The sequence below is a fragment of the Sebastes umbrosus genome, chromosome 6 (assembly GCF_015220745.1).
Source record: "Sebastes umbrosus isolate fSebUmb1 chromosome 6, fSebUmb1.pri, whole genome shotgun sequence".
In the NCBI taxonomy this organism is placed as follows: domain Eukaryota; kingdom Metazoa; phylum Chordata; class Actinopteri; order Perciformes; family Sebastidae; genus Sebastes; species Sebastes umbrosus.
Window position 1 is genome coordinate 13731032 of NC_051274.1, and position 14171 is coordinate 13745202.

Below are 14171 nucleotides of genomic sequence, written 5' to 3' on the forward strand. Positions count from 1 at the left end.
GCTTTGGGGGAACATGAACTATAATGTTGCCATGGCAACGTGACCCCCGTTACTAGTTCCTATATTTGGTTTATATTTTGGTAAATTAGCACCGTTAAAAGTATGCCGAATTAACTATTAGCAGTTACTTGTTTGCGATGTTCAAATGAATGTGCAAACAACTATCTCTGAATTACTTTGATACTAAAGAAAACTTGAAAACGTGATAATTATCAGGCAAGTTCTGGAGTAATAAGGAGGGTCTTTTTTCTATAATTTCTAAGTGAATTTCTGGACGTTTAGTCGGTCGATACACTATATCCTCGGAAAGTCTAAGTTACGGTCAGAGTCTACACATATATGTATCATATAGAGTTAAGACTCAGAGAGTCGGAATAACGTTACGTTAGCTAGGCTAGGTTGATGAGCAAGCCAAATGAACGGGACAAACTACAGTAACCGAGTTCCCGTTGTTTTCAGAACACCGACGTACACCTGTCACTTTCACCTACGCAGTCTCACGTCTCTCAGTTTGTAAACTGTCATGTTCAGGTAACACATAACGAAAACTTGCAGAAACTCTCGGGAGACTTGCTGCCCGACGACCTATCCTAACCTTAACCATTTGAGGTCAATGCCTAACCTTAACCATCTCGCGAGAGATCCGCAACTTCTAGGTTACCTTCTAGACACGACATTTGACACCCCCTTCCCTGACTGTAGCACATATTTAAAAATGCAATTTACAGATTGGGAATGGGATTCATCCAAAAGCTAAAATTTCTCCAGCACTAACCCCAACACTGGATTTGCTAACTTTCAGTATTTGATGGTGTTCACATTTCTGGTGAACAACAGTGTAGACTGCATAGCCTTTTATATCCATAGTCCCATATAAGACAATGCTGCAGGATAATGATCCTCCTAATCATACAGAGAAGGCAACCAAGTTGTTTTTATGGCCAAACTGTGGAATGTTATTGACCGGTCAAATCAAGTCACCCGACTTCAATACAATCCATCTGAGCATATGTTTCACTTGCTGAAGACCAAACTGAAGGCAAAAAGGCCCCAAAACAAGCAAGACATGAATATGGCTGCAGCCACAGGCCTGGCAGAGCACCAACAGGGAACACTCCCAAGTGTCTGTTAATGTCTATGAATTTCAGACAGGATTTGATTTGATTTGAAGTATCTAATATAATAACAGTAGGCTATATGATATAAGCTATGAAATATTTATTAAGATATATGCATTTTAACACTATGTAATTTTAAAATATCCAAATTAAGCCAGCTATTCTGCTTCCCTGGTGTTTGCAGCATCACCAGGACAAAGCACTTAGTGCTGCATTTATTTGAGGTATTTTTTGCTGTGACATAATCATTATTTATTCAAGACAGGCTGGTGTGGATGTTAATTTCCGCTGCTAAATTAAGACTAAACTACGCAGAGGAAAAAAAGCAAAGCTGGCAAACCAGGAAGCTGTCCAGCCTGTCGACTCATATACGCACGGTCCACATAGAGTGGAGGCCTTTTAACTGCCTATAGTACATTAACATTAGATTATACAGAGGGCCATCTTTGTCGAAGCTTTTTATCTATCTTGGATATGGATGACTGTATTTCTTTGAAGAACAGGCAAACTACTACTGTCATGTTTCAAACAGTGCACTGTGCTTTGTGCTGTTAAATAAACCATGTCCTTTAGATGTGCCACTTGTTTTTCAGATGTTCGGAGTTGGCCTTCACTAATCTGGGAGTCCGTGTCTAACTTGAGAAGGGGGCCTTGTTTTTACACAAGAGCCTTTCTTACGGGGCTCTCAAAGCACACAAAGGTGAACTCGACATAACTGCTGTTGAGTGCTGAGGTTTCTTTTTCTACAGCATTACGCTCTCATAAACGGTTTTGTTCTTTCGGCTCCTATTTATCTACAACGCTAATAGTATTTCAACTGCTGTATGTCTACTGTTCCCTCCACCGGGCATTTTCCACAGATGTGAAGGAGGAACTGTGAGCGCTCCAACAAAGTATTGCTTACTAATTAAAGATCTGTCCACTGTGGCATGAAAATTCACATATACTGCGGTCTGCGCATCAGCTGAAAACAACCGACAGGGGAATAGCTTGGATGCCGGATTTGGAATAGGTTTACAGAATATAGTAGACAAGCTCCTCCTAATCAAATTGTCTGATTTGATCAATGCATAAACAACAAATTACCCACAGAAATTTGGCTTTGAAAATGTAAATGCATCTTTTTTTTCTTAACCAGGAGATGATCAAAGCCTGAAAGGAACTCTTTGCATTTCCTGTGGACTCCCCTGCAAGGTTTAATATTTATTTTGGAGTCGAAACAGCAAGCTTAATGACTGCTTGTGCATTAGCCAAGAAAAGGGATACACAGAAAACTACTATTTGGTTGTAAAACACTAAAGTGCAAGACAGGCTGATACCAGAGCTTGTTACATGAGAGGATGTGCTGAGCAGAGCTGGCACACCGGAGCCAATTACATTCTGGATCTTGACGAGCGGGCTCACATACGAAAGGCTAAACAGGGAGAGGAGCGCGGAGGCTACAGGTCTGCAGCTTTCACGTTGCCATCACTGGTCATTTGTGTGCTGAACAGAGGCAGCCTGTGCCCCCTTCATAATTCACATCACCCCTCTGTCGAACGGGTATAAAGATATATATTTCTGTCTGCTGATGTTTGGATTATCACTGATCCTGGCTGCTAAGGCAAACACTTGGGCCAAATTTAAGGGTATCTGTCATGCTAGCTTGCTCCAGCCCCACCCCAGAGACGAGAGCGAGGGTCATGAGACTGGAAAGGCTGACAAAAACAAATCTTTAATCAATATCCGAGCCCTGAACGCAAAACCCTCTCTCTTCCGTCTCTGTCTCAGAGCGCTCTGGGAGTGACAGTTTTTCTTTTTAATCTGTGCCCACATTGTGGAGAAATTGCAAGCTAATGTTTTGGCTATAGATCATTCAACAAATCGCTGCTGGCGGTGCATAACCAAAGTAACCGTTTGAATGCAAACATTTCAGTGACTAATATGGCTTAAGGATCAGTGTAACGGTATATCTGCTCGTTTGCTATACCTGTAACACGAGGGAGGTGAATCACAGACGAACAAGCAGTCCTGTGGATAAACATTTGGCTCGCTCATCTCTGTTCAGTAAGAAGTGCTGTGAAACTGAATTAGGCCTATGGCAATGTCTGTTATCATTAGGTTGGATGACAGCCATCCACTGGGCCGGACCAAAAATGCCCCTAAGAGTTTAGCTCCAAATTTAGCCCAGTCAGCCAAATAAGCTTAGCTCAGACATATTTCATCAACTGGGAGGAGAAATTCCAAGATACCCGAAACTCCTTCATCTGGTGCACATAAACTGTAGCCAAGCAACAAGTTATCAATGGCTGTGAATGATACTGTATGTAGATAACAACAAAATAAATAGCAAACCTTTCAATATATGTAAAGGAGGGAGTCAAATCCTACCCTAAGGATGGGCCATCACTTTAACATCACAAAGTAATTTGCACATTTCCCAATATGGTGATTTACACCTAAGGGAGCTTACTTCATTTGCCAACATCGAGTCCTTTTAAAGATAAAATAAGCTGTGTTGTGTCACCTTGTGATGCACCCTCGTCTGTTCCACACCCTGCACCTAACAATAATGTTTGTTCCAAAAGCTTACTTTTGAAGAAGCAACGGATATTTTTATCACTTAAACCTGCAGTAGGCAGAATATTTTTGGCATCCTTGGGCAAAAATTCCATAATAACCTTTCAGCGTATTGTAATTCAAGTGTAGACTTCTGCACCTCCTCATGGCTGTTTTCAGGCTTTAAAAAATCTAGCCCGTGACGGGTGACTTTGGCCAATCACAGGTCATTTCAGAGAGAGAGCGTTCCTATTGGCTGTTTATCAACAGAGGCAGCTGTAAATCAGCAAACTTCAATCGAACGGTCAATCTAGGGAGCACTGATTAAATATGAATACATTTTCTGTTACTGTAATGCCTATCTCTCAAGTAAAATGTTTTCAGAAACATCTTGTAGTGTACTATTTAGCTGTAAAATGAGAAAGTTTGCTCCAGCTGGTGGGCGGCGCTTGGTATTTCCTCAACTGATCTCAACATGGATGCCCAGTCACAAACTTTCGCAAATTCCATTAGGAGCACCGGAGAACACCGGAGGACACAGAGGCACATGATTTGTTTTTCAGATTACCTGTCCCATGCACTACTGTCAGGATATAGCGAGTTTTATAAAAATAACTTTTTAAATCATATTTGCTCCAATTCTATCCACTGCAGCTTTAATCCCTGCATTATATGGACACAGAATAACACTTATGCAGTCACAGTGAGAGGGACACAAACAGTATAACATCACGTATTACTTAAATCATTGTACAGTACTTGCATCACTAGCAGGGGATTTGAACGAAACAGTTTCTACAGCATGCAGTCAGTGAAATGCATGGATATGTATCCAAGTATCCAAATTCATGCAATCCACATCTGGAGTGTGCGGGATGCGACATGCACTAAAGTAAAGATCAGATCTACAGGAGGCAATTTGTGTCAAACCAGTCCATGACAGAGTGGACTTGAAGCTCAGACCAAAGGTGAAGGTGCAGTGACAGGTTAACATGGTGACAGCGGTTACAAGATGATGGCAGATGAACGCAAAAAAAAAGAATGTGGTCAAGTGTGAAGCAGAGATGAACTCGGACAGCCAAGGTTCAGTGGTCAACTGATGACATGCTGTCAATTAAAAGCGATCAATCTGGTTGTGAGGCGTGAAAGAAAAAGAAGAAGAAGAAGAAGAAGAAGAAGAAGAAGAAGAATGAAAGGTAAAGGGAGGGGTGGAGGGGGTTTAACCTGCAGGAGGCTATTGCCGTGGCATTTACAGTAATGGGATATTACCCCTGCAGCCTTCAGATTAGGACCTGTGATTCAGCTAAGCCCCCAAAATGCGTCACTAATCATTTACGTCATGACTTCCAGGCTCATTTAAAATGTTAACGCAAAGATTAATCATTAAAAATGATTACATATTATCATGTGATTGACTTAAAGAAGTTTTAAACATATGGAAAACTAATTTAAAAAACGATTTCCCTTTTGCACAGTGAATGGTATTCCATTTTGTCACATTTCTATTTTACATGATAGTCCAAAATCTCTCATTTTAAGAGGCTTGGAACGTCACTTTGCAAAATAATTTGCACAGACCTTGAGTTTCTACATCACCCATTATATCTACAAGGAAGACTGGTGGTACTTGGCCACAAGTGAAGAGAGCACTTGATTAGACCAAAGTAAGTCTATAGCCTGCTACTTGTGGGAGATTCTGAGCTTTACTACAACACAGGACGATTTAGGCAGCGTCCCTGGCAGTAATAACAATGATTGGCCCACAGTCCAGTGACAGATCTCCCCACAACCTGATGGGAACATAGAAAGGAGTAAGTAGACTTAAAACAGCCACATGTTAGTGTAGGACTGGGAAACCAATTATCTTTATCATTTGCCCTATAGCCTGTTCGATAACACTCTTACATACAGTGAAATTACTCACTGCCCACAAGCGCAAAACTTCCTGAACTTCACTATAGCGTTGCTACGTTACAACAGACTACTGTGAAACAAAGAGAACATCACATGGCTTCTAGCTATAGCATCTAGGGTGAGTGTTTGACCTGCCACACACACAACAGCTGTTGTAAAAGACGCAAAAGGTGTTTTTTTTCCTCCCAGTGATAAAAAGACTTACTGAACGCCAGTAAGAGATTTGAATTACACTAGCTGGACATCATTTCTTATGCACCTCTAGTATGACCACTAGGGCTGGGACGATTCACTTATCTCCCGATTCGATACGATCACGATACTTGGGTGCCGATTTGATATGTATTGCAATTCAATATTACGATTTTTGTTAACTTTTTTAACACTAGACCCTGGGAAAAAGTTGAATCATACACTTCTAGGGACTTTTATTTTGGAAAATGTCTAAATTAATACAGTAAAAATGTTTGATTTTCAGCATGTATGTAGTCAGAGATGCCCTGAAGTCAAATATATCAGTCATTGTCAAGCATTATTTATTACATTTTTTCCAGCAACCCAAAAATCAAAGAATAAAGACATTTCCCTCACTAATTAGTGGTATTTTCTTTTTTAATTTATAAGGGACATGTAATGTGTTATACTTATGGTGAATATAATCCAATCAATCTTATTTCCATAAATGTTGTATCCATGCAGACCCTCCGCCGTCTTCTACTTTCTGCTTGTTGTTTTGGTACGGATACGGAACGGATATGACTTCACGTTACTCTGACTACAACAATAAAAGCGGTAACTTCCTTCTACCTCCACATAGACTCAAATGAAGCAGATATATTGATTCTGGCATTAAAAACTTTAAAAATCGTAAAAAAAAAAATTGCGCTACATAGGTGAATCGATTTTTTTTCCTGTCCCTAATGACCACACAATATGCAACATGTGCAGGGTGGCAGAATTACATTGTGATATATACCCTGTATGCACTAATGTGGTTCTAATAGTACAGTATAATAAAGCATAATAAGGGAAGACTGTCAAAAAGTCAAACAGCTGAATAAAAAAAAGCCTAGGCCTATTACTGGAAGTTCAATAAACATGCACACACGGTTAACTGCCTGCAACAAACTGAAAATGACTCTTTATGTGTTCTCAGCCCTCACCAAGCTCACCCATCCATAAAAATCCCATCTCAAGGAGAGCAGAGGTGAGGTCTCTCTCTCTCTCTCTCTCTCTCTCTCTCTCCCTCTCTTGCTCTTGTTCTCTTCCACTTTCTCCCTCTTGCTTTCACATGCACACAAACAAAGCCCCTTCTTTCTGTATCATAACTACTCCCACAATTACTCAGACGATTACTCAGATCAATGGTCTACCTGCCTGTTTGAGCTGCTGCCGTATTCTGCTACAGAGTGTCCCGATGAGGCAGAAAAAAACCCTCAGGCTGAACGCATTAAACAGGGTGTCTGACATGGGTACAGGATACTGTAATACCACGCAATAACATGAGGGGAAATAGCAAGACTGACAAAAAACTTATTGTCAGTCACAGCTGTCACACATGAGGGGGTAACGCAAAAAAGTCTATCAACAATGTCCCCGTTACAGTCTGCATCCCTGTTTCATAGATGTGCACGAGCAGTCCAGTGCCATTAAATCCCTTAAAAATACCAAAAAGATTTGGTGCAGAAGAGCTCTCCCAGTGTCAGACATCGAGTGAGGAGTCTAACAAGGAGGTTGGGGCTGATTTCAGACTCTCTATTTAGAAATGACAATACATGAGCACACTTAATTACCCAGTCTCTAGTCTGGATCTAGTCTTCCAGCAGCGAAGAGACTGGTGTATTTATTAACAATGATGGGGCTCCTTTCTGCTGAGAAACAATCTGCTTCACAGAGGAGCGCTTTTTCAATGGGTAAAGAAGACAGAGGCTAAAATCAGACACATTTTCTAAAGCGGAATGAAGGGAAAATCCACCACAAATAAAACCAAGACTTTGGCCTATATTTCTGACTGATTCTGTTTTTTTCTTTTTTGTTTGGTTGTGACAGAAAATAGCACTTGTACACAGACTTGTAAGCGCACTGAAGCAATTCCCACAGAAGCTGGTTTTTACAAGTCATAAAAAAACCTCAGCTGTGATGCTGTGTTGTCTTTGTTCTTTGCCCCTAGACTACAGTTCTCATAGAGCACAAATAATGAGAGAGTAGGGGGGGGGCAAAGGCAAAGACTAATACATTTGAAGGAAACAAATATCATAGGATACAGAAAAGCATACATATTTTGTCATAATTTAGTTTTGCAAGATTTTAAAGGGGAACACCACCCAAATTAAGAATTCCAATATGTTATTTCCATTGCATAGGAAAGATGAATTCATTAATATTTGTGAACATGAGCTACTCACTCTCAAAGCCAGAAACCAGAGAAGTAAGTCTCAAGCTTGTGATGTCATAGGGTATAAATGGTGCCTTCAAATGAAACTCGTGAGCTTGTGTTCACAACATGGGAAGTCGTATACACAATATGCTTGGCGTTCAAGTGGTTGCTGCTGAGCAACGGCAATATTAACGTTACAGTCGGCGTCTAGAAGCCACAAAGGCTAACAATTTAGCAAGTGGGTAACATAATGCAGGAAATGCAAAGGCATAAGGGCAGAGGAAAAAGAGGAGGCCGTTGGGAATATCAACATTTTCCTCAGACATATTATTAAAATCACGAAGAATTACAATGTACGACTAAAATTACAATATATTCACTTATTATGTACCGAAAAATTAACTTCCATGGTCTCCGCCATTTCTGACAACGTCAACAAACACGTCACAAGTCGTGAACTCGGTGCTTTCAGAAAATACCACAAGAGGGGGGGCGTTCATATGGACTCCTCCCGTGAACACGGTAAACACGACCCCATTTGAAGGCACCAAAAGTCTGGAGCTGCTCCATAGACAATGAATGGGAGGCTGATTTTGTGGACCCACAGAATGTTTGTTTCCTTTTTTTATACCCAAATGAGCTTTATTCTATTGTAGTGTTGTCAGTTGTGAAACAGATGATGTACCCATATACTCAGATCATTCCCCTGGGTGCTCTCAGTGTCATCTAGAATATCTTTCCCAATTCATTGTCTATGGAGCAGTTTCACACTTTATACCCGATGACATCACAAATTTGAGTTTAGCACGCTAATGTATGATTTGGGAGAGAGTTGTTCATGTTTACTAATATTTTTTGGACTGTCTTAGACCATAGGAATAACATGTATGAATTTTAAAAATGGGCGTAGCTCCCCTTTAAAGTCATACTGTAGACTATTTGGTTAGATGTCCCCCCCCCCCATCAAATGCAGCTTTAAGACAAGCAGAGAAAAGCCAAGTACAGGGCCATAATTGATGGCTCAACGTGTAAGCTTTCTCTCCGAGGGTCTGCTCAGGTCCTGATCCCCTGGCCTCAACCTGAAACAATCACTCTTAGTTAACGACAACGCTTCAGCTATTGACAGCGTGATCCCGTAAAGCAGACACTTCAATCAACAGAGCAGCCGGAGGAGGTGTTTGTGCTGGAGGAGAATAAAAGAAGGAGGGGTGGGGGGGCATGAGGGTGGGGGGACGGATGAAATCAAGAAGTAAATAAATGAATCAATGAATGAATAATAGATTGGCCGGCTAGTGGCCTCTCGGAGCGGCAATGCAGTATTAATAACTGACTCTTACTGTTCGTCTCTGTGTCATCACTGATACTCTTAGGTGGACCGTGGCCAGCATAACACACTGCTGATCTGTACATTCGATCCGGATTACGAACTTTCTTCAGTCCTTCAGGAGGCAAAGAGAAAAGTAGAGAAAATCGAGGAAAAGAAGCAGTCTCCCAGCCTGTGATAGCTAACCCCATGTAAGCAACAAACAGTATATTGAAATACATTTAAAACACACAAGAGCTGTTGGGCAAAATATGATGCTAATAATGCTAATGATATGGATAATTAATCACAGTGAATTAGTCTATTGTCATTTAAAACAGTGAAGTTCTCCATTGACTGGATATTTTTGTACCTTTGTAAGAGAAATGGCCAGTACTGAGGGTCACTGTAGCTCTGGCCTGGTTTGATGCGGGTCAATAACACTCCCTATTGTATCAGTAGTAAACTGGATGAATCAATACAATCAATCAGCGGAGGCCGTGCAAAGCAGTCAGTAAAGGTCTATTACAGGCAGGCATTACGAATGATACATCTCAGCGACCACAGACCGGACCCGGGTCCCATCCATCCTCACCTCACTGATTCAATTAAAAAGGCTGGAGAGAGGGAAAAAAAATGTAGCGCCTGATTCAACACAAAACTGTGGAGAGCGAGTCGTCCGACATCGCGGAGAGGTTAAATTCATCCTTCTTTACAAAACGGCGGGGAAATATTTATACCATTGCTGCACAAGCACTTTTGTAAGTTAATGGCTGACTGCGTGCTTACTTGATGTTTTGCTGCTGCTTCGCCCTGAACTTTGAGTGAAATGATAACATCATGGAACTTTTTAAACTGCATCCTCTCGGAAATAAAAGAGGAATGTTGCTTCCAACACAGCTGAGGTTACGGGCCAAATTTCACATTTTAGAAAGCGACCTTTCTGTTGTCACTAAACTGCATTATATATGTATTTAACACACCTGTGTGAGATTCATTATGTCAGTAAACAATTCCATCATTGGCCTTGCATTAATGTAATTTTAAATGAATATGCTACACTGTTGTGCTAGGTTCACAAAAGAAAATTGGCAGTATCAATATTCAACTTCACATTAAAAGCATCAAGATTTAACTTTAACACAATGTTTCCTTTTTATGACGCATCCCCACACCACAAAAGCGTAGTGTTTACAAAAGTGCTTGTTTCCTTTCTCAAATTTGGCTCTTGAGCAGCAACATTTTTATGACTATCTACTCTGCTAGATTCATAAAACCATTGGCTTATCCAGAGCAGTCTCGGCGTAAGACGTATCAAGCTTGACTTTTCAGTGCCCTCCAGGCCTTGTACTTAAAGTAACGGACCCACGGTGCTTTTTACAAGTGTGAAGAGAAGAGAAAAAAAAAACACCCCCAAGGGCCCTGACAATCAGTTAGGCTGGAGAGAAATACCCCAGGATGTAAACATTACATTACAGAGTGAGACTGGGTCATGGCCCCTGGGTTTAACACAAGATGTAACCCTCAGTTGTTACGGGCCATCATAAGACCTGCCAAACAAGTAAGCGAGATCAGCACTGCCCACATACACCACAAGGACAAAAGGTTAAGGAAACGCCGTTCAGCTCTCAGTGGCTACCCGACATCCAGGGACATGTAAACACTGTAATGGTGATGCACAAATTTAAAACTACATTACTGGATGAAGAAGTAAAGATCCAGCATGACAGCTCTATGTAAAAAGCTTTAAGGGCCAGGTTTGCATGAGACGACATTTATGTGGAGGTATCTCTCTCTCTCTCTCTCTCTCTCTCTCTCTCTCTCTCTCTCTCTGTGTGTGCTCCCCTTGCTCCTCCTCCTCCTTTTTCCACTGACCGGCCTCACAGGAACACTGAAAATAACTTAACCTGCTCAGCAATGGGACTTTCATGCCAGGGTTTTCAAGTGAGAGCTCCACTGTGTTGGAGAGATTAACAAGCGGAGCCTATTCGTTAAGTTCAGCTATGTAGATGAATACATTAGGCCTATACACCACAGTGAAGTCATTACTATCATAAAACCAGATGTCTTTATTTTTTTTTTTTGTCATAGCCACAGTCAGATCCCTCATATAGGAAGTAGTGGGCTTTTGTAGCTCAATAGCACCCCCTGGTGGGACTCTGGTTAGTGGTTGGCACACTGACATCCAAACAGTCTTCTATCATTTCCCCTCATATAGACAATTTGTTTACTCTCATTTGAAACATTAAATTCTACAAGAAGAATTCACGTTGAAGGTTACTGACACCAAACTCTGACTGAGATCTATTCGGTTTCGAAGCCCTGCAACAATACGTCATGAACAGAAACAGCTGCACCTAATGAATCTTGGGGTTTTTTCTCCTTGCTTTCAAATCACGCAGCCACTTTTAAAGTCTAGCGTGAGTATTTTGTTCCACTTTAAGGTTCAATATAAATCAATAAATGTATATAAAAATAACACAAGTTAGGAATAAAAGCAGGAACATGCTGAATTAATGATCATTATACTCAATTCTGCTAATGAAAAACAGTTAAAAGTATGACATAAATGAGACCATAACAAAAAAAAATAATATAAACAGGAAAATTGACATAAACATGCACATAAGCTTCATTTTCAATGATATATTAAACACATGTTTAAGTTGCTTTATGTTTGTATCATCTAAGAATGTCTTGCAAAGACATAACTAATTCCAGCGTGGTTCAAATACTCTTAACTGCTGGGTAGAAAAACTAGTCCCTTTAGCATTGATGTAATACATCTATATTTTCATATATTGCTTAATTACTCACCAAAAAATTCCATGGGCCTCTCTGAATGAGAACAGATCTCTTATGCATATGTTTTGCAGTAAAATATCCCACTAAACAGGAAATAAGTAAGTCTAGTGGCGTTTTAAATTTGAAGTTAGTGAGCCGTATGAAATAAGCAGAGGGGATAAAAAAAAAGTCATCATTTAGTAGTCCAATGTGTGAAGTAGTGTAATGAGCAGCATGCAGTGGATGCTGCTGCTGCTGCTGCTGGAGGAGCTCCTATACTCTGTCTCCATCTCCATCCTCCCTCCTGCTTCCTCTTGCTGTGATGGCATTTCATTTTCAAGTGCGATAGGGCATTGCAAAAGCTGGAGCGGGGCATTACAACGTTTAAGATGTCTCAAACCGAATATAGGCCAAGTAGTAGGCTATAATTGGCATTTGGAGAAAAAAAAAAATCCGTTTATTTCAACTCGCAAACACTATATGCCCAAAAAGAAAATGCTCGCGCTTCAAAAGGATGGAGCTGAACGAGCCTAAAAAACTAGATTAATACATTTAAAAAAAAGGATGTCAAATGAATATACTAATGCTTATATAACAACCTTGCAAAAGAGAGCCGTATATTGACAGATAAACTAACCGAGCGTCTTTAAAGCTGGGTTAATAAGGAGAAGAAGTTAGTCGACGCCAATGACATGTTGTCATTAACTTAGCCTTGTTGTTAACTACTTGAATTACTCCACATTTAACACGCATCTCGGCTGAAATAAACGCGTTACTTTCATACACCACGCTGTGTTTGTGCTTTTAAATGTGGTGCTATGATGGGAATAGTAGCTGGGGCTAAGAAAGCAAGCTAATATTAGCAGGGCTAGGTGAATGTCTCCACGTTTTTATAGCTGCCTCTCTATCGGAGGAAAAACAAACGGAGCCGTTTTTCTAACCGAGGAAATGTCTCCGTCTCCGTGTTGTCGTCTCCTCCGCGCAGGAGTTGCAACTGTTTCTAAAAAAGCAACGCAGCAGCGGGTCATACTAGTAAATTAATCCCATTATATTTCTCTCTTACCTTCCGGCTTGTTTTCGGCAGCCATTTCCCCTTCACGCGCAACATCCTCCTCCTCCTCACGACCGTGGGTACCACGCGCGTGCACGGCGAGGACAGCACGAGGAGGGACTGGAGGAGATGAGGAGGCGAGTCGGTCCGAGCGAGGACAACTTACCATTGGCTGCGAGGAGGTGACTGACAAGAGAGAGAGAGAGAAAACACACACATCTCCTCCTCACCTTGACACCACCAGCCTGCTTTGCTTTTTCTTTTCTTTTCTTTTTTTTTATACAGTGTCAGAGGCGCTGCAGATCTGCCATGATGACGCTTCTGTTAAAAGATGGTGAAGTGTTGTTATATTAGAAATAAAGAACTTCATTCTCAGTATAAGTGAAGTTACATGATATCCTTCATTTAGACTAATTCAATTGTGAATATTTTGTCTTTGAGTCGTCACCACTATAAAGTTGTTTTACAACTGAATAAACAATGACATCAGAATCAGAATCGTGTTTATTGCCAGGTGTAAGAGGTATACACTAGGAATTTGCTTTGGTTTTGTTGGTGCAAATAAGCAGTATAATAACAAAATAATAGATAAAAACGTTGGAATAAAATAAGAATACAAAAAAAGATTGAAATTCTACCAATATACAATATACAAAATAAGCTATAAGGAAAAATAAACATGATATAAACAATCAGGTACCAGAGGGGGAGAGAGAGGGATACAGTAGGGGGTTCATTACTGTAGGGACATTCCTGAGGGATAAAAAAATCTCTGTTAGTGTGTTGATATTAGGCTAAATTACTGTTTTAAGATAAGATAAGATGAACCTTTATTAATCCCCAGAGGGAAATTCAGGTGTTAAAGCAGCAACATCAGCAAACAGAGTGAAACACAGGAGAGGTAAAGGTATACAAAAATTATTAAAAAAAAACAATAGAGATATAAAAGATACAGAGTGAATGGGTGAACATAGTGTGTACAGTCGGTCAATAAATAAATGTAGTGTGTACGATAAATAAATGTAACAATGGCCTTCATTAAGTTTCTTTTTAACATAGGGTGAGTTTTTAGTAATTCAATTGTGA

The 14171-nt window shown here is 40.4% G+C and overlaps 1 protein-coding gene across 9 annotated transcripts in view; it reads right to left on the reverse strand.

The window, feature by feature from the left end:
• The window catches only part of camta1a (calmodulin binding transcription activator 1a), a 342481-nt gene extending 328959 nt beyond the window's left edge, over positions 1–13522 (reverse strand). For 3 of the 9 annotated variants that reach the window (XM_037771703.1, XM_037771698.1, XM_037771696.1), the window contains exons 1-2: positions 13098–13522; positions 9285–9386 (exon numbers count right to left, since the gene is read on the reverse strand). In XM_037771703.1, coding sequence (XP_037627631.1) covers positions 9285–9386; positions 13098–13254 — 259 coding nt within the window. In that variant the 5' untranslated portion in view covers positions 13255–13522. The remainder of the gene's footprint in view (positions 1–9284; positions 9387–13097) is intronic. The other 6 variants (XM_037771695.1, XM_037771694.1, XM_037771700.1 and 3 more) reach the window with 3 other exon arrangements.
• Between the last annotated feature and the right edge of the window lie 649 nt (positions 13523–14171).